General features: G+C 40.6%; 1 protein-coding gene across 1 annotated transcript in view; it reads left to right on the top strand.

Annotated features, from left to right (window-relative positions):
• arid5b (AT-rich interaction domain 5B) overlaps positions 1-22035 on the top strand; it is a 73643-nt gene that overhangs the window by 42798 nt on the left and 8810 nt on the right. The window contains exons 5-8 of the mRNA XM_031840876.1: positions 9267-9430; positions 11101-11380; positions 15703-15755; positions 16838-16935. Coding sequence (XP_031696736.1) covers positions 9267-9430; positions 11101-11380; positions 15703-15755; positions 16838-16935 — 595 coding nt within the window. The remainder of the gene's footprint in view (positions 1-9266; positions 9431-11100; positions 11381-15702; positions 15756-16837; positions 16936-22035) is intronic.

The following is a 22035-nucleotide window of genomic DNA, read 5'->3' as shown; positions in this document are numbered from 1 at the left end:
TAATCAAAGGAGACGGTGTCTTTTTTTCACTTAACACTATTGGTATCGAATCATGCAGATATTCGTGTCTTAATTTGTTCAGAAGTTTTCGTCTCCACCCCCCAAAAATTGAGATAAATGCGATTTAGTTTGTGGTGCTCACAGCCTTGACAATGACATTGAAAGCAACCTTTCTTTCCAGAAACATTGCCCTTGTTTCTCTGAATAATCCACAGATTATTGGGGGGGGGGGGGGGTCATTTCTTCAGTAGAAAGTAGTTCCAAGGATATGGACACATGTTTGTTGAAAGCTGCTACATACAACTTTACTGTTTCCTTTCAATCTCACCATTCTCATCAACCTTGTTTCGGGCAGCAGCTGTTTTCCTCTTCTTGTTGACCTGTTCAGCACCAAACCGAAGACAGACAAATGTAGCTGGAAGATGGGAGCATTCATCAGATATAGATTCAGATATTTCCCTCAGGAGTTGGTAGAGACCAAAACAGAGTGATAGGGAAGAGTGAATATTGGACTTACCCTGCAACAAATGTGACTCCAAATGAATGCTAATGTTGCTCCACGTCTGTTGTATGTGAAAATTGGCAACTCTTGTTTCCTAACAACTGCCCCATAACTATTTTACAAGGTGATAAAAATGCCACTGTTGTGTTTTCAGCTTGTTCCACTCAAAAATAATCAATTAGTGCAGTTTTAAATATATTTTTTTAAATGCTGCGAGCATCACAAGTGAAATTAAATGAAGCCCCTTTGTAATTGGACATTTCAGACCTCTCAGATATCTCAAAACATGAAAATTTGGTTATTCAAATGAAAAAACTCCAAATGCACTATAATATAGAGGTTGAGGCAGAGACAATCAAAGTGCTGTGTGGAGAGACCTGTTTACAAGAAGCTGTTGAGGACTTGCGGATGAGTCGGCTGCACCTCGGGGGACTGTTGTTAGAGCTCTTTTAGTAACAAGCCGGACTAATCCCCGCCTTTCACTCAGGCACATGCTCTAATAGCCGTGTGTTACGGTGGGGTTTGTGTCAGTAGTCAGGATGAGAGTTCCTGACACAGGTGCTCTCTCCAAACACAAAACTGATACATTTTTCTCTCGTCTTGGTGGTGTTTGCTGCCTTTTTCCTTCATCTGTCTCTTTCTCTCTCTCTCTCTCTCTCTCTCTCTGATTCTGTTACTCCTCTCCCTTCCTCCCTCCCTCCTTCTCTCCATCTATTTTATTGAGAGGGCGAGGTTGTGTTTGTGTAATAGCAGTAACTAGTATCCATTGTCATGCCTAAGATGGAGCCAAATGCATTCCTCATTAAATTCAGAATAGCTCTCAGCCACAGCAGTACGAAAATATCTTCTTATGTTGCATTCACGGGCGAAAACAGGCAAGAAAATAACACCAGTGTTGAAAATGTTTCAGTGTTATTGATGGTAAACCCCCTGAGGTTTGCCTAATATGTAACACTGTATTCTTACATTCTGCTGTGAAATGTTGTGCAGTTTATTAACGATGATCTCCCTCTGTATAATTATGAGAAATGAATTAACACTTGTATCATCTATCAACCTACGGAGGTTTTGATGATTAATAAAAAACAGTGTTCTCTGTCCACCCACACACTCTGTCTCACTCTGTGGGCACATTGTGTAATTTTTGATGATTGCAAGGATGGAGATGCTTGAAGTAATACTGTTCATTAAAAACATTTTGTGCTGTCAGTGTGTCTCCAATGACTGTGTGCGGAAACGTGCCTCGAGCACAGGAACAGAGGAATAACTCTGCTGTCAGATGTGACAAAGTGAGAATTATGAGCCCGTCAGAAATGCTTGATATTAGTACGTGAAATGCGACGTTGGCTACAGTCAGTAACAAAATGATCGAGAGGAGGGAGTGCTTGATGCTCACTACTAGTCTGTGGTTGCTCGAGCAGACAAAATTATTTTTTTCAGGCATTTTAAATCCTGCTGTCATTTACATCCATATTTACTAGCTTGTTGTGTTCTTCTTCCCTGCCTTTGTTGATACGTTGATGCATTTCTTGGCACATTGCCGCCACCTGTAGTCACCCGTGTTTATCCGTCTCTGTGTGTGTGTGAGTGTGTGTGTGCGCGTGTGTGTGTGTGTGTGTGTGTGTGTGTGTGTGTGTGTGCATGAGATAAACAAAATGGGGAAAGACTCATGAAAAAAAAAAAACGTTCCAGAGCACAAATACAGATCAAAACCTCTCCTTGGAACCTTAAACTGCATTATAACAATAATAATACAACAGCAATAATGTGACCTAAATGTACGTATTATTAATGCAAAAACCTGAAAATCTCTTTCCACCATTTTTGTTGTTGAGATTTGGGAAACTCAACCGGGGGCAAAACAATGTAGATTAGAGCTTGTCTCTGAGTACGACATAAAGTAAATATAAATTAGCCACCTGGCCCAGGGTTCATACGTATGAGGCAAAAACTCTGATTTATGTCAAATTTAGTATTATTTGAAAAGCTTTAAAAGGTTCTGCGGATTGACCCAATATATGTTGTTTCACCTGAATCTCTACAACAGAGGTGGCGAGTGCAACGCTGTTATGACCCATTGTCAGAACCACTAGTACAGTCTGATAAAATACCATAATTAATATTGCTAGCGCTATGTGGAACTGATTAAAGCCTTGATGAATGAACTCTCCTCTCATATTAGATTTAAATACATGATTATGAATACTCAGCAGAATTGACTTATAAACTTCGTTCTGAATTACTACTGTACTTTACAGGCAAATCTCCCTAAAAAAATAGTAAGTAAAAATAATTGATATATATATATATATATATATATATATATACACACACTAGGAAATGTGCTGTGTACATATGTGCTCAGTTAGAAACTGTTGCTCAGGCATGTTTCTCAATCAAATAGAAACACAGAAACCTAATTTTTCCGTCACCTCCTCAAACTGTGGTCAGAAACATGCCGTCCTTGAGCAGAAACACTTGCAATCTCTCCAGCCTTTGAGGTCTTTGATGCAGAGTGAAGACGTGCCGTCGCCTGTCACTGCTGGCTGAGGAATCGGTCATCGCTGCCTTTTTTATATTCTCTCTGGTAATGTTAACTTGCTGCTTTTGAGCCTCCCTTGTCACATCCCTGTTCCTCCAGTGGAGTTAAGAGTTAAAATGTTCCACCAAAGTGTAATATCACTTCACTGATCGCACATTTAATGCTCCGCTGCTCTACAGATTAAAGTCGGTGTCTCAAGAGCTGTATCAGAGGCTGTTTTGTATCATGATTTGTCAGGTTTCATTCATTATTTGTTATGTTTTATTTACTTTGGTTTATTTTTTTTTCACTCTGACAGGTGATGTTATTGTTCCTTATGAATCATATTTTGGAACCCATTACTCATATTCTATTGAATTCTATTTTATTGCAGTCAAGTTTTATTTCAATGACAAAACTCTGCTTCTGTTTTCCATCTAAAAAGTTTTTAGGCGTATTATGGCTTCATTATCAGGATCTTTTTATTTTTACATCTATAAAAATGCATCTGGCCAGTGCTTACAGGGTTTAAGTACTGTCTGTCATGGAGCCTTGTGTTTTATGACTGGCTGTAAATTTCCAAGGAACCACTGTAACCGTGTATGCCAGACCATGAGCAACCTTCTTTGTCTGTGTGTGGGCGTATTCACAGCTACAGTTTCATTTACAAATCCATCCCAGGAGAGTAATCCTTCTCACCTGCGCAGATTCATATTCGTCCTGAAGCTGTGGTCGTTGTGGTATGCACTCGTCGGATGTTTTACCGACGACTTCACGCTGTGTTTGGTTAAAAATCTTTTAAGTCCTCTGCCCCTTCACCATGTGACGCATTAAGGAGTGACTTCAAATTGACTGACTGGATCTCTCTTAGAGAATTTACATCGATAATAACGGAGCTGGAATATAACTCTACTCTATGTCTTTGTGCTGCCTAACTGACTTCAATGGTTAACGTTATATATATTGTATATTATTTAATCTAAAGATCTGGTTTGTTTCAACATTTATTAACGGGATGTTTCGTCACTTTACTTGGTATTTATATGCTGCCCTTTTGGTCTTGTCACTCTGATCTCATAAAAGCTTTGTAAACTTAACGAGACATTACTTGTTCATACAGGAGGTGAATTATGATAAAAAATGGTTCGGTATTGTTTTGTATTCCGTTTTGTCCTGGGGGACACACTGTACTATACAGACAAGGCCGTGTATTGCAACATGAATGTTACCCTTGGCAGAGAGCTATGCTGATAATTGCTGAGTGGGTGTCAGGCCTTTTGTGAATTTGCAACCAAGTGAGATGACAAAATATGCCAAAACATGTTTTTTTTTACCTACCACTACTTGTTCTAGTCATGCCTCCCTCGTCCTCCCCCAGCTCCTCCCTCACCAATGAACTTGGACCTCATTGTTGGGAGAGGAAGTTGAAGTTAAACTGCAGAATTTAAGAGTTTGAGTGAAGACAAGAGTTTAATTTGCAGATTAGTAGTTAATTATTCAGTCAGTCACAGTTCATCTGCATGGGGGATGAAAGCTCTTTGATATAACTATCTCATACTTAATATTCACATAATTATTAAATATTATTTAGTAACATGATGTTGAGCCAGAGTTGTGTTGTCCATCATTAACTTTTTCACTCTGTACTTTGGTATTTCTCAACAGCTTTTATTAGTGATTTATTTCAACTTGACCTTTATGATCAACATTGATAACAGCCTCATTTCCATTTCCTTAAAATGATTACTGAGAAGATTGCAAAGAAAATCGTTAAATAACGGTTCCTCCACTCCTGGATTCTAGAGTTTAATAAGACTACAAGTCTACAGCCACGCTAGCAGCTCTGGGAGGCTGTAGTTTTTGAGCTAAATGCTAACATCACCATGCTAACATGTAGTGATGTCAACTTTGTATGATGTTTACCATGTTAATTGCCTTTGTTTAGCAGGTTTGCAAGCTAACCTTTGCTAATTAAAGCTAGACACAAATGACAGGAGTTAGTATACCTGCAAAACTATTTTGTGAAGTTGTGCCAGTCTACCCAATAGTTGCAGAGATAATTCACTTCGGCCCAAAGTCATGTACTGAACAACAGATCAAATTTGCCATCCTTTGACCCCCTAAAAAAATAAGTAACCACTGCACCATTTATAGTTGTAACAGATTATTTCACTGATTAGTGTTATCCCAAACTGCTAAATGAAGACGTGATTCGGCCGCTAATCTACTTAAATAAATCAAAGTATGTTTTTAATTTCAGTTCGCCAATCAAATACAAAGTAATGTGCCCCATCAGAGTGATAATTTGTCCGTCTGATTTAAAGAGGACTTTTGAAACCACCCTCCTTTAAAGAGGCGATCATTAAGTTAGCACACGTAGATATTGAGCTTTTTTTCTCAGTCAATTTCGTGAGTGTTATCAACCGAGGCCCCCGTCAGTTGAATTCTCCAGCCGGCTTGAAATGTCTCTCCATTCCCAGCAGCCTCTCAATCAATCAGTCCATTTTGTTGTGGTTCCCTGTGGCTCTACTCTGTTGATGCATAGAACTGTCAGAACCCTTCCTGAGCTGTCTCTAATGACTTTTTCATTATCATCGACATCAACTGAATGGCAGTGAAACAGAGGTATTAGGGCTTGCATTTAATTGAATCTGAGGGGGGAGAAATTATCAGAAGAAGGCGTCGTTGTAAAGCTGTGAAGAGCTGAGAGCCTTCGACTGCACCCAGGGGTCAAGTTGTCAGGCTGTGCATCTCATCGCTATAGTCGCTGTGACTTCCATAGCTCAGGGGCTGTGCTCTGTGACAAGACATGATGGATTCACACCCCTGGGAATACCCTCTACCTGTGTGTATATATGTGTGTGTGTGTGTGTGTGTGTGTGTGTGTGTGTGTGTGGGTGTGGGTGGTTGTGGGTTTGTGGAGGACCAGGAAAGAGTCCTCTGGTCACTCGTCTCCAAGTCATGTCAAAGACCCAGATAAGCAGAAATAAGTAACTCGGTGGGAAGCAAAATGGAACTTGGCAGTTTGGTCAGCAGAGATTGTTGGTGTATGACTATAGTGCCCGTTTTTGGCTCGTTGAGGAAATTACCATATACTTAAATGCGTTCTTTGGTTTCTAGTACAAAAAAAAACACTTAATGCCCACAGTGTGGTAAAAATATCACATCTCCCAGGGTGCAGTAAAATCATTACCGTGTGATGTTGGCTCTGTTTTTTGCAGACTATAAATGTCTGTGTTTCCATTCTAGAAAATCAATCTGCACAGAGTCAGTTTGATTTTCTTTGTGTTATTCTAAAGCTGATGACTCCTCCCTTATGCAACTCTGCCACGAGGAGAGCAGATCAGCAGTTCTGCACAACTTCTGCAGCACAGAAAGATCACCTGCACTTGGCCTTGTGTGCCTGTTAGTGTATGTTTACAAAAATACACAATGCGCCATTTGACCCCAGTGTACAGTAATATCTGCTTGTGTTGTTTAACTAGTGCTTAGTTTGTCCTTCGTAAGAAAGTCGATTTAAACTCACTCGCTGTCGTATCGCCATCTGTTATGCTGCAGTATTTTCTTACGCAGCAGTATTTGACCTGATGAAATATGTAAACAGACAGGCAGGTTATGTAACTCAGTGTAGGGTGTCGGGGGGTTAGTGATTGGACTAAAAACAGAACCGCACTGAGAGTGTGACCTCACTCAGACCTACGCAACGTTTGTTTAAACTGATGTCACATCTTGAAAAATATACAGTATCTCCTAAAAACCTGCAGGAATTAATCATATGTCACATAGTCTTTGTGATGTGTAAGATCGCATATGTGTTGTTAATGCAGTGTGCATGCCTGGCATGTGATCATCAGATACTTTTCTGAAGGTTTTAGTTGAAAAGCACATTTATTGTGATTTGGCATCTATTTATGCTTTGTGTTTTGTCTCCGCCAGGAGGATCATACAATCGGTCACGCGTGTGTGTGCATATACGTATGTGTGTGCATAACACTGCAATTGTCTGCCCGTTGACTCGTCACTCACTACTCTTAAGTGGCCCCTGGCCGATAGGGGCCGCTCGTGATAACACAGATGAGTGCACTAACTTTTAATGTTTTAGACGGTGTGTTTGACTAATAGCTAACAGCTAACGTAATTACCAGTACACAAACTGCTGAGTACATCGCCGCCACTCAGTTGCTGCTACGTGGGCAGATAGCTTTGTGAGATTAGTTTTGTTTTTGGCAATAGTATGAAGTGTCTTATACGGCGACATTAGGCCAATTGCCTACATACAATGCAATGCATACAATTGTTTTTGAGTTTCAATGAAGTGTGTTTTTATGGCGCCTTTCTCCCCATTAGTGTCTAGACCGGGGTTCGACAATTGTGGGTTATTCATTCAATCACACAATACAGCAGTTGTCGTTGCAGACACACCTGGCGGAGATCTGCACTCGACTGAGTGTACATTTCTACTTCCATATGGATTTCTTTACAGGGGCTCAAGCATAGCAAATTAGCTCAGGCTATAAACGCTATATGTGGCATTAAGTATGTCTCTTCAGAAATATACACAAGTAAATACGTAACTAATAGCGTTTATGTAATTTCTCAGCATGAGTGAGTAATTGGCAGAATAAAACAGACAGAGTGAGCTTAAGAATGAAAACACATTGGCGGAAGAAAACACACCCAGTTTTTTTAGTGCAAAAGGGATGACAAATGCACAACAAATGCCCTTGGAATTTTCCCTGCACTGTTTCTCCACAACGTAGCGATTGTGAAAATAACAACATGGAGTGATAGGATGCTGAGTCGGGATCATTTTACCCTTTCTAATGACTGCCTCTTAGTTTTATTCACCTCCAGTGTTATTTTAACATTTTCATGATGGGAATTTGATCCGACAAAAATAATCACAGAGCCCTTTTGGCAGAGAACAACCTTGGATGTGATTTAATTGTCACTGCAGATGGAAAGAAAGAATGTTGACGCTGTGAAATACGTGACTGAACTTGGATTATTTGAAGTTCCTCTCTTTCTCTCTCCTTTGAGCTTATCTCTGTTTGTGTTGCTGCGTGGAGGCAAGGCACTCTGCCAAGAAGTTACATTACAGTCGCGGGTTGACATAAACGTGGGTGTACAAAGGACTTGGAAGGCTTAAATACTTTATTGTGTGTGTAATGTGAACTGAGCAATTATATCTGCCAGCCTTTCAAACAAAGAGCTCCTATCAGGCAGGTTCATGTGTTTTTAATTAACAGCGTTCAGCTTTAAGACGTGAGCAGGCTAACCAGAGAAATAAAGCCACGATGATTGGTACATCTGCGATGTTTTAGTATAATGTAATTCTTTATTATGCTGATGGTGATGATGAGATGGCAACTGTGCGAGTCCTGATATGAAAAAAACAAGAACAAAAATATCCACTCTATAGATGTTGTTGTGAGATTTTGTTGCATCTGTATCAAATATTTCTTTCAGCAGAAACTGTTCTTCCCTTTGAGGGTTTACCAAATTTTCCCACTGACAGTATTATACTAAGACTGTTGCGACACCCTCATTTCAATTCCTAAAAATACATCTGTCTGAATTTAAATGTAGTTTCTCTTTCAGGCTGTGCGGGAATTTGAGGATTGTGTTTACTAGCACATTGGAGCAATTTGGCAGCCTGCTACCTCATTCACCACAATGTTGCACTAATCCAGTTTAAAAATAATTAGCTACAGGCTAGCAGGCCTGTAAAATTCCTTTCCCTGATTGTAAATGTTCTTGTCATAGCCTCCTCCTCTTCAGCTAGTTCCCGGAGTGGAAATACATCTAAAAACATTTTCCCATCTCTTTTATTCTTCCTCTCAAAGTTCATTGATGATGGTTTGCAGATAAAAACATTAGACGTAGCCAAATGTTGAAAATACAAAGTGATTTATAGCCTCTGTAAATTGGTTCCAGTTAAACTGCTCGATTAGACTTCTTCTCAGGACTGTGTGGGCATGTACAGACTCAGTGAGTGACATGTCCCTGAGTTAGCTTTGTTGAACCTCTTAGAACGGGACAAATCTCACCTTTGCCATTCTTATTGGCAGATGAAGATTTGCGACCTAATAATTCCCGTCAACACTCCGACCACCTTCAACCCGAGCAGAGGTCTGATCAGCAAGAATAACTGAAAACACCTGATTGCTTGTTCAAAGGCTTTAACTGCACGCGTTTCCACCTACATGGCTATTCTCACTGTCACCGTTTCCTCTCCCTCAGCTCCTAACCTGAAGGGGCGACCTCGGAAGAAGAAGCTGTCCACCTCTCAGAGGAGGGACTCCCAGAGTCAGGCTCAGGGTCAAGGTTCATCGGGGTCAACCCAGGGGTCAACAGCAGTGGCAGCACAGGACCCCTGCAGCCCAGACAGCAGAACTACTACCAAGGTAAGAGAAGATAACAGAAGATAACATTTGACAAAACAGGACTTTATTGATCCTAGAGGGGAAATGCACATATTCACATCACACAGCACAACAGGCTGAGAGGTAAGAAAAGAGATAAAGAACTCTTTGAATTAAATAAAAAAAATAAGTACAGTCAAATATGAAGTTAAATAAATTGGAGATGTGACATTTATATCTGAATTATACAAGTATATGTGCAAAAGTACATTATATGAAGAGTACTATACAGTAAATAGTAGCTTTAAGTCCTCGTTCATGTACTAGCTTTGCAGTAATGACATAAAACTTGTCTGTCATCTCTTTAATGTGAAATTCTTTATGTTTTTACCTTTTTGCTGTTTTGTTTTTGTTATTTGTGTTTTTATGTACGCTGCCATCTTGACCAGAGCCCAATTGTAAAAGAGATGCAAAATCTCAATGGGATTATCCTGAAAAAATACAGGTTCAAAAACTGCTTTCCCGATATTCTATATATCTTCAGTGACAAAACAAGGCTGCAACATTTCCCAAACAATTCAATGTGAGAGACACGGCAGCAGTGTAGAGTTACATTCTGTGACGGCCACTCACGTTGAGGGTCGAGCCAATCTTGGAACCCGTCGGCTGTCGGTCTGTCGTCAATGTAGCCTCCGGGGACAACGGGCAATATTTCTGGGGTTCTGGTGTAGCCAGCGGATATCCGGATAACTGCCATTGTGTAGAGTCCGATTAGCAGCTTGAGATGAGAGAATGGAGTTGGAGTTGAGAAACAACGTGTACAACTGGATTTCACAAGTAGCCAGTTTGAACTCAGTTACCAGTTTATTTTTTTGCTAATAAAAGCAAAATCATCGTCGGATGATAGCCGGTGGGTGCCGACATTGAATTTCGGCCAATTCTGCCTCTTTCGCTCGTTTACCTGCATGCAACCACATCCTGATCAAACGTGATTGGTCAATACTACTCAGACTGCAAACGAAAACCAGACCGCTTCCGATACCAAAATCGTTCTCTAAAGAAAACAATAGCGAGAAACTGTAACCATAACTGTATATCTAAAATAATTTAAGAGGCATTCAAATATTTACACACTATTATCACATGTGTATTACTAACATGATATCAATAACTCCTTTTTTTAAATATCACGTCAAATCTGGTAAATCGCAACACCCCTACAGTGCATTGATATGCAGATATACATACATATGGAACGCTAGGTCAAACAACATAGTGCTGCAACTAACAATTATTTTCAGTATTGAATAATCTGCCACGTATTTTCTCGCTTAATCGTTTGGTATATAAAATACCAGAATGCAGTAAAACAATGTTAGTCTCAGTTTCCTAAAGCCCCAGTGATGTCATATGTGATATTTATCTGACTTTGGTTGTACTATTCAAAGTGAAGGAAATATCTATATAAGCCCCTCAACTGCTGTTATTCTTACGACCTTGGACAGATAAAACAATTCTCTGTCGGAGCTGGAGTCAAACTAATCTGTGATGACAGGAAGATCTGCTCCATTGATAACCAATAAGAGGCTGCCAGTAAAAATATTTATTTGTGCTTCAACCCAAACACATCTCATCCAAACTGTCTGAAATCATTTGTCTAACAGTCTGTTAAGGGTTTCATTTTCATCTAAAGTTACACTCTCTCTTTACAGGTCAAACCTAACTGTAAAATGGTACCCAACGGAAAAATCCCCCCGGCAGCCAAACACAGGGCCTACGGCCTCAGCAAGAGATCCTCAGCTGAGGAGAAGGAGAGAGGGAAGGATAAGGAAAAGGAAAAAGAGGAGAGGAACGAGAGGGAGGAAATGAAAGAGGAGGAAACATCAGAGGAGAGTCAAGCAGAGGAGCAAGCATTCTTAGTAGAGCTCTACAAGTACATGAAAGAAAGAGACACGCCCATAGAGAGGATCCCCTTCCTCGGCTTCAAACAGAGTGAGTAGCACAACTTATTCTCTTATTCCCTCACTGGCAATGTTTAAACCATGGAGTACTCTAGTTTAGACTCAAAGGCCTGATAGTAAAGTTAGTGTGGATACATTACGCGGGTTATTTTGGAGATTTAGGTCATAACATCAACAGTGGGGAAGGTTACTGGGCTGATAAGGGCATCAGAGTAAAAGACACCTGTAGGAGCAAGCGTTAAAGTACCAAACCTGTTCAAAATGTCCATGCAAGAAAAGAAAAACATGTTATTTCAACTCCAAAAATGTCCAGTGCTTTGAGAAAAGAAACAAAAGTAAGTGTTGGTTTAGATATCAGAGTGAAATTGCACTCTGTAAGTCATACACGATGGTAAGATAAGCAGGAAAAACCCTGTGTGGATTTTAATTAGCATCTGCAACCACGTTACCTATAGTGCCCTCTGTTGTGATCAGAAGAGAAACCGGTAGCTACTTTTCAGTCAAGTCAGGGGCAGACTGTGTTCTAACTATCCATAATATTAGAGCTTTAGGGGAAAAAGTAAAGCTGGCTGCCAACTACTGCAGGCATTACGCCCAAAATCTCTAAATTACGCTGCTGTTAAACTATAAAAACACATTCAATCTGCGGTAACAATAAACTGAAGGAATAATTGTCTATGTCGAGAAAAATCACATCGAGTGGTTAGTAAAAGACTCTGGAGACTTCCTGTCAGAGCCCATTTTGGCTTGCTTTTATATAAGGAGAGAATATCTTCTCACAGTTTGTCAAAGGGCTTTCCTGTGAAGGCCAAGAACGTCCTCTAACAATGTTAAAAGAACATCACATTTATGCGAAACACGTCTGCCCAAGATGAAAGATTTTCCAACATAGGTCGGATGCTTAGCTTGCACTCGGTGTGCACGGGACAGAGAGGAGAAACATGCACGTAAACATCACAAAGGGCGCGCTCTGGTCTCTTGAAACTGTTCTCAGCATTTGTGTTTGTTTTATGTTTCATCTCGATGCAAGACACATGGGAGCGTGGGCTCTCACCTCAAACCGTGGTTTTCAGATGTACTTCTTTCTCGGTCTTTACTCGGGGAAGGAAGTCAAATGAGCTAAGAAAGACGTAGCCACTCACATCGGAACGTAGCATGACAACATCAGCAAATTAACAAGAGGCAGAAGAGGGAGAGAGATGTCTATTGCATTTTACAATGACAGTTTATAGCACAGTAAAACTCATTACTTTAAACTGTTACATGAAGGTAAGCTGCGGTCGCCTCGACTCTGCTAACCCTACCGCGGTATTTTGACAATCCTGTCATCTTGTCTGCCGACATGTTGCTGCTTAAATAGGTCATTGTGGTTGAGGGAGATAGAGAGAGGGAGCGAGCGAGGGAGACGTAGCGTGAGACGGAGGGAGAATTACATACCCAACATGCTTTACTTTTAGTTGGCATTTCTTGGTTTGAGCTCAGAATAAAGTCGAGGTCCACGCGCCAACTGTTTTACATACAGTACATGCTTTGAATCTCAAAACCAGACACATCATAAGCAGGGCCCTCATTAACTGGTGAAATCATGCTGTTTAAACTTCGTCCTTGGCAGCGAGCACACATCAGCGCATGTAAAAAGGAGGGAAAAAAGGAAAACACATCATAATTAATACAACAAGCCTTTAGATGTAATCAGGCGGCGTTCTCGTATTCTTCCCTTTAAACTCGCTACAAATGCATTAAAAGATCAAAGAACTCGCTTTCCTGTAATGGAAAGTGAAATTGTGTTATTTTAGTTGCGTTTGAGTAATAATCTTTTTATGAAGTTCTCCGACGTTTCACAAAGCAACAGATGGTTGAATGATTTACCAGAATTACCCATGCTTTGTTGGCTGCGGCAATTTGATTCACCTCCAAAAAACCCGATTTGAATCTGAACATGGACTGGAGTTTCACCTGATATTTTTTTTTTTTTTTAAGACTGCAATTGTGACTCTTAACAGCCCAGCAGAGAGACATAAACCTCACAAAATCCAATCAATCTCTTTACATTGGCTCATAACATATTGTAAACCCAGTCAAATTAATTGTGCCAGTTTAACACAGTTCCCACCTGTTTTCCCGCCTCACTCTCATGCTGAATTTACATTTCACTCCAGGGTTTGTATGCATAAAACATCTTAGAGCAAAAATGCAGGTCTGAGACTCCACACCTGTAATAATCAGAAGATATTAAGTTTAATATGTTAAAAAAAGGAAAACGTAGCTAATACCTATTATGAACATTTAGGGCTGCAATTAACAATTATTGTCTTTAATTTTATCAGTTATTGGTTTAGTCTATAAAATGTCAAAAATAATGAAAACATGCCCTTCAGTCCAGTTGACATCTTCAAACCCCAGAGATATTCAGTAAAATAATTTGGTATGCTGAAATAATTATTTGATTAAAAAAAAATGTTGCAGACATTTGTACTGTATCGATTAATACATCTACAATATGAAATGCCTCAAGATGGCTCGATTCAGCCCCAGAAAAAGTATTATGGAAAAAGGAAAATGTAGCTCTAAATCTCTTCAGTCAACCCATTCACAGGACCCGAATTCACACTTGTCAAAAAATAGTTGGTTTTACATTCACGGAGCCGTTACAGTTGGAGGGGGAAACTGTGTTGTGCTACAGTTTATTCATGTAAGCTGCTGTCCTTCTATTTTTTATCACTTGGTTAATATTGACTTTGCTCTACAGCTGCTGTCATTGAAGTTGTACTGTGCAGCAGAGGCGCTGAAAGAAATGAGAGAGAAAGAGAGAGAGAGAGTGGATTTAGGAAGAATAAAATAGAAATAGTTGTAGTTACATTGTATATTCTGAATGCCCTTGATCTGCTAGATTAACTAGTAACTGTGCGTGTGCGACTATGCCAGACTTGTGTGTGCTTCAGTGCTCGGGCATCAGCATGTGATTGTGAACATCAGTTCCAATTTGTCTCCCTCTTTCAGCCTTGTTGTCTAATTGCCGTGCCATCGGTGTGTCATCGAGGCTGCATTGTGTTCCTGTTTTGTCATCCTTATCTCAGTGATAATTGCTCCTGCCAAATAGAGGGGAATTAAGAAAAGAAATTGCTAATGACAAGACATCTAAGAAAAGGCATGTTCTCTCATTTCCTTTATCTGTTCTGTTCCCTCTCAGTCCCGTGTGCTATTGTGGTAATTACTGTCGATGCATAACAAGCTAGTTAAATAGACCATCTTTCTGTTTCTACAGTCAGAAAGCACAATACGCCGGAGTGCTCAGTTCAAACAGAAAAACCTACCCAGCTGCCTTTGTTATTCCACCCGTGCATTGACAACGGTAGCAGAGAGGAGGGAAGGAAAAAAAATCAATGCTGTCAAATGCGGAGATAGGAAAATGTCATTTTGACAAATGCAAGGCTTTGTGTACGCACAGATTGAATTTTGATGGATTTCTCCCCAGGCGAGGCCTCCTTTTCTTATTTATATGCCTTCATATAAAAATGTTAAACAATGATGTTACAGAAAGCAAATATAAATGTCATTGCCACAAAAAAGGGCTCCAATGAACTTGTGGTTCTTTGTTTGCGGGAAACATTTTCTTTCAAAGACAGACAGCCATGTGAAGCCTCTCTGAAAGCTTACATGGCTATTTTTAGGAAAATGTTACACCAGACTTGTATTTTGATATGGCCTGTCATGGAGTATTTGCATGGGGAAATCAATGCAAATGAATTTGCATTAGTTCAAACAGAAGTTTGAGCATATTGCCAAGCGTTTGATGCTTGTAATAGTTTTCATTCATACCTGCAGGCAGCGGCTGAGGGTTAACAGATCTCTTTGTCGGGATGAAGCATATTCTGTATTTTATCACACAGCGGTGATTGTACAAGTACTCAATATTCATTGGCAGCCTTTCAGCTGAAGAACAGTGCTGCTTTGTGTGAAAAGGATAAACAAAAGATGTTTTCATTTACCACTTCTATCTGTGTATCTATCTATTTGTCTGTCTGTCTCAAGTATACTTAAGTATTTGGGTATGACATAAAGTATGTACTTCTACTTAACTGCATTTGAAAAGGAAATATTATCCTTATTACTTTCCTATATGTATTTCGACACTCTGCATAATGACTACTTTTAAGTATATTTTGTCGATAGTACTTAGTTAAGTATTTTACATGTTGGTATTTATTTAGTACTGCTTTTACTTACCAAAAGGATCTAAATACTTCCTCCAGCACTGTATTTATCTCCCTCTGTCTGGTGTGATGACTGTATGTGACGTCATGTCTTTCAGCTCACTTCCTGACTGCTTTGTTTGTCTTCTATCTTCCACAGTCAACCTTTGGACCATGTTTCAAGCTGCTCAGAAACTAGGAGGATATGAGTTGGTAAGTATTCACATGTGTGGGGATATATTCCCTCTCTTTCGTTGAAGTCCCTCCCTTCTGTCTTCTATCTCCCCCTCTTTCTGTTTCCGTTCTCCTGCTCTCTTGTTATTTATTATCTCCTTCTCTGTCACTTACACCCTACCTACCTCCCATGCTTCTTCCCTGCCTTGGCTTTTTCTGCCCTCCTTTTGCCCCTTGAGGTCAGTCACTATTTTCCCAAGGAGAAAGTCTTGCTCAGAGCCGCATTTAGCAAAAATGATGCCGTTGTTTCAAAACCCCCTTAGAGTGGAAAACACATGTTCCTCTGCTCTGTGCTGGTCAGAAGGAAATTGGTCAAATCGCTCATTTTTTCCCATGTTGGAGATGAAGTGAAATGCACATACAGTGTGTACTCACATGTACCGCATGTACACACACACACACACACACAACCGGAGAATTGAGTATGTATGAGGCACAGGCATTGGCAGCCCCACCTGCCGTTTATTCATTCACTATTCATGTGCGACGTGTTTCCAAAGTGAAGTCAATGTTTGATGTTTAGTCGTCAAGTGTATTGCTCATGCCTGTTTCTTCATTATCTAGCTGGTTTAATGTCATCAAAACAGACAGCCAGACCAGACCAGACCATAAACAGGATCCTGCTCATATAATTGGGGCTCATAGCCTTTTAAAACCCTCATATCTGCAGCTGATTATCTCATGTTTCATGTCCAGGCTTTGTTGGCTCCGTGGCAGCTTGAAGTTTTGTGTTTTGTGTTGTAGCCCGTCATCTGTTATGGGAAAGGGGGTTATAGCAGGAACAACTGACTGCATGATGTTAACAGAGCTTATTATGTTAGAGAATTGAGTGTTGAGGATTCAATAACTGGAACACCATGACTCAGTAACTCCCCAAGACCTGAAAATGATCTCAACCACTTGTGTTTTTCTCTTTGTTTTGTTTTCTATTTTTCCAATTCTTTCCTACTCTCATATTCTTTTCAATTTTCCTCACTCTACATTAATCTCATCGTCGTCCTTTGTCTCTTATTCTTTTTCCTCTTTGTCTTCTCACTTTGTCTTCTCACCCATCCCTCCAGATCACAGTCCGCAGACAGTGGAAGCACGTATATGATGAATTGGGCGGGAACCCAAGCAGCACAAGTGCCGCCACGTGTACACGGAGACACTACGAGAGGTGAATTATCATGTTCGGCGCTTATACTGTATATGACACATTATGCATGCACACATGGAACAGTTTGCATCGCCTGAAGTGAGTAAACTCCCTCACAGCTGCATCAGATATGATTTCACAATGCTTAATTCATAACATCAGGGCACTACAAGAGAATAATTGATCTTATTCAGGGGAAGTCAATGCACTTACACATATGTGAAGAACAGTCTCTCACTGTTGGGGCATGCAGTTCTAATAGGATTAAGAAATGCTTTCCTTATGGGCCTAAATCAATTCATGATGAGATGAGATTCAGTTCTTTTTCTTAGGATTAATTGATTAGTTGTGTGGCACTGTGGAACCAATTATGCAGTAAACTCCACCCATGCTGCTGTACAAGCAGGCTAAAGAGGATTTAAAAGCTCAAAATGACTGCAAAGTTTTGAATTATTAAGTGACCTACATGGATGCACATATAAAAAGTAACCACCCTCTCCACCATACATGCATTGCAAGCACAGAGAGCTGCAAGATAAAATGAAAACACCAGTTTAATGTATTCCACTAATCATTCAGTCAGATACTGCAGCAGCGTGAACCTCCACATTATAATCACTCAGATGGTATTACCAAACCAAAGCAAGCATATGAATATGATCCTGAGGGAGCTGTGAGGGTATTATTCAGGGCTGCTTGCACACACTCGCACTCCCACGCATGCACAAACATGCACACACGCCCACTTTCCCAAGGTTAAACAAATGCCAAACACAATCTTCCCAACAAGAGATAACCAGTCGCTCATGAGGCAGGTCATTCCTCCGGGCCGGCGACCCTCTCCACATCCCTCCGGCTGCTGCAGGTTCATGCATCAGCACAGCTTAGGCACACACACACCTGTCAGTAATACAGCAATGTAGCAGCAGTACCATATGAGGGAGCCGGGCAGCTTCATATTGTGTCAAGATTGCATGCTGTAAGCGAATTTGCAAGCGCAGGCAATGGCAACCGGAGAGGCTTTTCCAGGAAATTTGTGAAACCATAGGTGTGAGAGAGTATTGTTCAGTGTGTTGTATTTGTACACATGTTGACACTGTGCCTCTAAATGTTTCGGCTGAGGGTGCTTTCAGTGTTTACGCTGCGTTCCTAGTTCTTCCCCACTGCCTCCAACAGGGGTGTGTTTTATTTATACTAATAATAGTTACGACTTTCAAGTGCCAGAGATGATGTTGGTCAAATATTGTTTTGTTTTTTGCGGGTCAGAATATGTGTTTGATCCTTTTTTTTTTGTGAAGTCAGTGCGATGCGTCTCTGCCAAGAAATTACTTTGAAGCCAGATGTGGAGAGCTATATTGTCCTTCAGTTTTTAAGGTGTAAATAGGGTCGTAGGAAGACAGGCGGGGTAGGACGAAGCCACGTGGGACGCGTTGAGGTGTGACTGCTGCTGCGCTGGCCTTTCCTTCTCCAGAAATAATGCTGAATCAATACAAAGCAATAATATCCACTCACTGCAGTGAATATCAGGATGACAGGGAGAGAAGGTGTAAAAGGGAGGGGTGGAGGGGATGGGGCGTGTGTGTGTGTGTGTGTGAGAGAGAGAGAGAGAGAGAGAGAGAGAGAGAGAGAGAGAGAGAGAGATCAGCTGAACCTGAGCAAGTTTCCATTCAGGGGAATAATTTTAGCTGAGCCTTGGTGTTTGGGCTGCTTGGAGGGCAATTAGCTTCATTGTATTAACTCAGCAAACACGGCCATTCTCTCTGCATGATGAATGAGGCTGTTTGTGGGCTCGCTGAAGTGTGCGTTTGTCCCCCAGAGGCGTCTTTGTTTCCACCTTTAATCATTAGTCAATGTGCTACAGAAATATAATTCACAGGGACGAATGTACAGTGTACAAAACTGGAACAACACTTATATTTCCCTCTGCTCTCTGAAGGACCACTTCTGATTTGTCTCGGCGGGGCAAAGTACAGTAAAGCAGGGAATGTGAAGCATCACATAGTGGGAAGAAAGGAAACCATATTTCAGGACATAATTGCTTTAAATGAAGTGGATATTCTTGGCCGACTTGGCATTATTTGGGTTAAAGACTGTGGATATCCACAAGCATTCAGCTCTCATTTTAAATTGTACACATTATCCCTTTACAGCCCTAATGGTAAAATCATATGAAATGGTTTCCTAGGAGATGTTATTGTGAAAGACGGAGCCAGGGGCATAATATATTTACGCTGTCCAGGAGCAGTTGGTAATGGAGTTACATGGCTGAAATTGAACAGGAGATAACCTCAGCTAATTGTAATTTTCAAAGTTACTGTTTTTTAGTCGCTGAGCGCCATTCATTAGTGTGCAGGGGAAAATCAATGCAGAAATGTCCAAGCCAAGGTCTGCCGCTGCGGCTACAGGGAAGCTTTAATGATATTTATTTAAACCGTTTCCCGAGATTAGCTGTCAGGGCCCAGCGCTCTGAATTAAAAATGAGGTCATGAAAAAGATGGCATCAATAACCTTGAAATAGACTGCCTTTTGCTTCTGTGCTGTGCCATTTTCTCTCTCTCTCTCTCTCTGTGTCTCTCTCACTCCCTGCTTTGCACTTCATGCTGTTTCTTTCATTATACAGGTCAGCGCCTTTTAACAGCTCCTACATATTTAATCCTCCTGGTTTCCTACGTGATCTCTTGTTACAGAAACATCACATTTCAGTATCTCTCTTCATTTCTGCCTGTTACACATTTTTAATACCTCACCATGCCTTGGCACTCTAATGTAATTGCACAACAGGGTTGGTATTGGGGATGTTGGAGGGGGGGGGGGGTATCCATGGCAACAGAGAAGCAATTTAGAATAATTTGCTATTTAAAAACTCTTAGGTTTTTTGGGCAACAGCAGAGAGCGCAGATGAGGAGTTTTGGATTCGATCATTTCATCTTCAAAATATTAGATGTTTGCCAGATGTACTGAGCATGCAGTCTGAGGCCTGTGAGATATTCTCTAATGCAGATATGTGTTTCTTTTAAGACAGATGCACGCCTGTTCCAATTTTAGTCGACGAGATGTTTTATTGATTCAGCCTTCATTCATTCCTCCTGGTTCCTCTGCATTCACTAAAGCTGCTCTCCAGCTATAAAAATACATGTGTTGCCTCATAATTATGAGGAAACCTTGAGCCAGTCTTCACGCTGGGAATTACAGTAGAGTTCAGATTTTGGTAAGAGAAAGGAGACCAGGAGTTTTTATATTGTATTCTGCTGGATGCTCAGTATCTTGCACTCGTCAGCATCTGTCTGCATTATCCTTGCTGTATTGCAGATACATCAAATGTGGCGCATTACACTTTAGCTTGCCTTGTCTAATTCTGTAGCGCAAACACAGATTTCAATTACTCTGGTGTCTAGTTCTAAACCAGAGGGATTACAATAAGAGGTGGTGGGGAGGGAGTATCACCTTCATGTCCTCCCTGCTTTTTATTCCCCAGAGAAACTGGGAGAGAGAGAGAGAGAGAGAGAGAGAGAGAGAGAGAGAGAGAGAGAGAATGACAGATTTTGAATGAACAAGCAAAAATGATTCAATATTAGGAAATACAGTACAGGGGAGAAAGAAGGCAGAGAAGTTGCAATGTGAGAACATGGTTGCATATTGTCTGTCAGCATTCCTTAACACTATAAACAATGTCTCAACATGTTGTCCACATCAAAAGCATGGCCAAATACCTTGCATATGCATGACTCTCCTCCTGAATCTGGATGTGAGATTCAGTGGGAATGCAGCCAAAGAGCTGCATGTTCTTTACACTGAAATAGCAGGCAGCTATTTTAACCTCTGAGCGCTAGATGGTTTCCAGAAGACAAAACGCTTCATTGAGCATTCAGTGATAAAACCTCTCTCTTTATTTTTTTTTTTTTGCGGCGATCTAACAAATCACAATATTGGATGATTTCTTTATGCGCAGAATTTAATCAGAAGGTCCAAGGTTTCTCTCCCTAGTGGCGAAGAGAAATCACAAATTACGCCACTGACGTGTAACAGGCAATCGACTGTATGAGAATCTATTCAAGTCTACTGAGATTAATAACTAGTTCAGTGTAGCAAATTAAATTAATGACATTCTTGCAGAGATGTCAGTTCACTGTAGGGCAGCGAGAGGGAACATATGCTGTATATTTTTGGAAATCACCACTTGAGTGTGTCTTTATGCAGAACAGCACACATTTATCTTAAACAGTTAGCTCGCTTTGCTCACACCTGCTATGGCGAACATTTACCACGAGCTGCGGCAGCAGCAGCAGCAGCAGCTAATGAGAGCAAACCCCGGGGGAACAGTAGAGGTCATTTTAAATCTGGTATTTTCAGACTTGACAAAGGACTTAAGTTTTTCATACATTCCTGCGCTGCCCTTCTGTTTTAACTGCATGAATGAGGGTCACCTCAAGTGGTTTGGCTTCGAGACAAAAGAGGGGCTTTGAGGCATGAATCCAAAGCAGAGGGACCAGCTACAATGTCTGTTTATCCCTCTGCAGGCATCTTGTCTCTCTTTGTCTCTCTTTTTCTCCACAGCAGTTATTGCTTCCTCATTGCTGTGATGATGTTTAATCATTGCATTTAGATTCGATAAAGATTTGATTTTATCTTTTTTATTTTACTCTCTTTTCCTCACAGGCTTGTAAAAGTAAGTCATTTTCTTTCCTCCACATCTCTCTACAGCCCCCCCGGGGAAGGTCCACCAGCTCTTTAAATAGTTTCTTTTCCTTTTTTTTTTTTACGCGTGAAGCAGCTCTTGTGATCTTAACACAACACCAGTTAAAATTAATTTCAGCACGGATGGGAGGGAAATTGTTGAAATGTAACAGCCCGCAGGCTTTTCCCCCTCTTTATTTGGTGACTGAGGCATTTCTTGGATTCTAGCACACTGCTTGTTCCTGTAACACAAAACTCAGATGAGAGCAGCACATTGCTGGTAAAGTCACCTTGTTTTTGCCAAGTTGGGTTTTTTGGGGGGAGGTGCTTTGTGTGCAATCCATTATTTCAAAGGCACAGACATGCTTAGTTGACAGTTGTGGTTTGAAGTTGTGCTTTAGACTGTTGAAAGATCACACAGATATAATACATTTTATTAAAGAAAAA

The sequence above is a fragment of the Anarrhichthys ocellatus genome, unplaced genomic scaffold (genome assembly GCF_004355925.1).
Source record: "Anarrhichthys ocellatus isolate YVR2014 unplaced genomic scaffold, GSC_Weel_1.0 scaffold3, whole genome shotgun sequence".
Lineage (NCBI taxonomy): Eukaryota > Metazoa > Chordata > Actinopteri > Perciformes > Anarhichadidae > Anarrhichthys > Anarrhichthys ocellatus.
The sequence above is the reverse complement of the archived record's forward strand: the minus strand, read 5'-3'. Positions and strand labels throughout refer to the sequence as shown.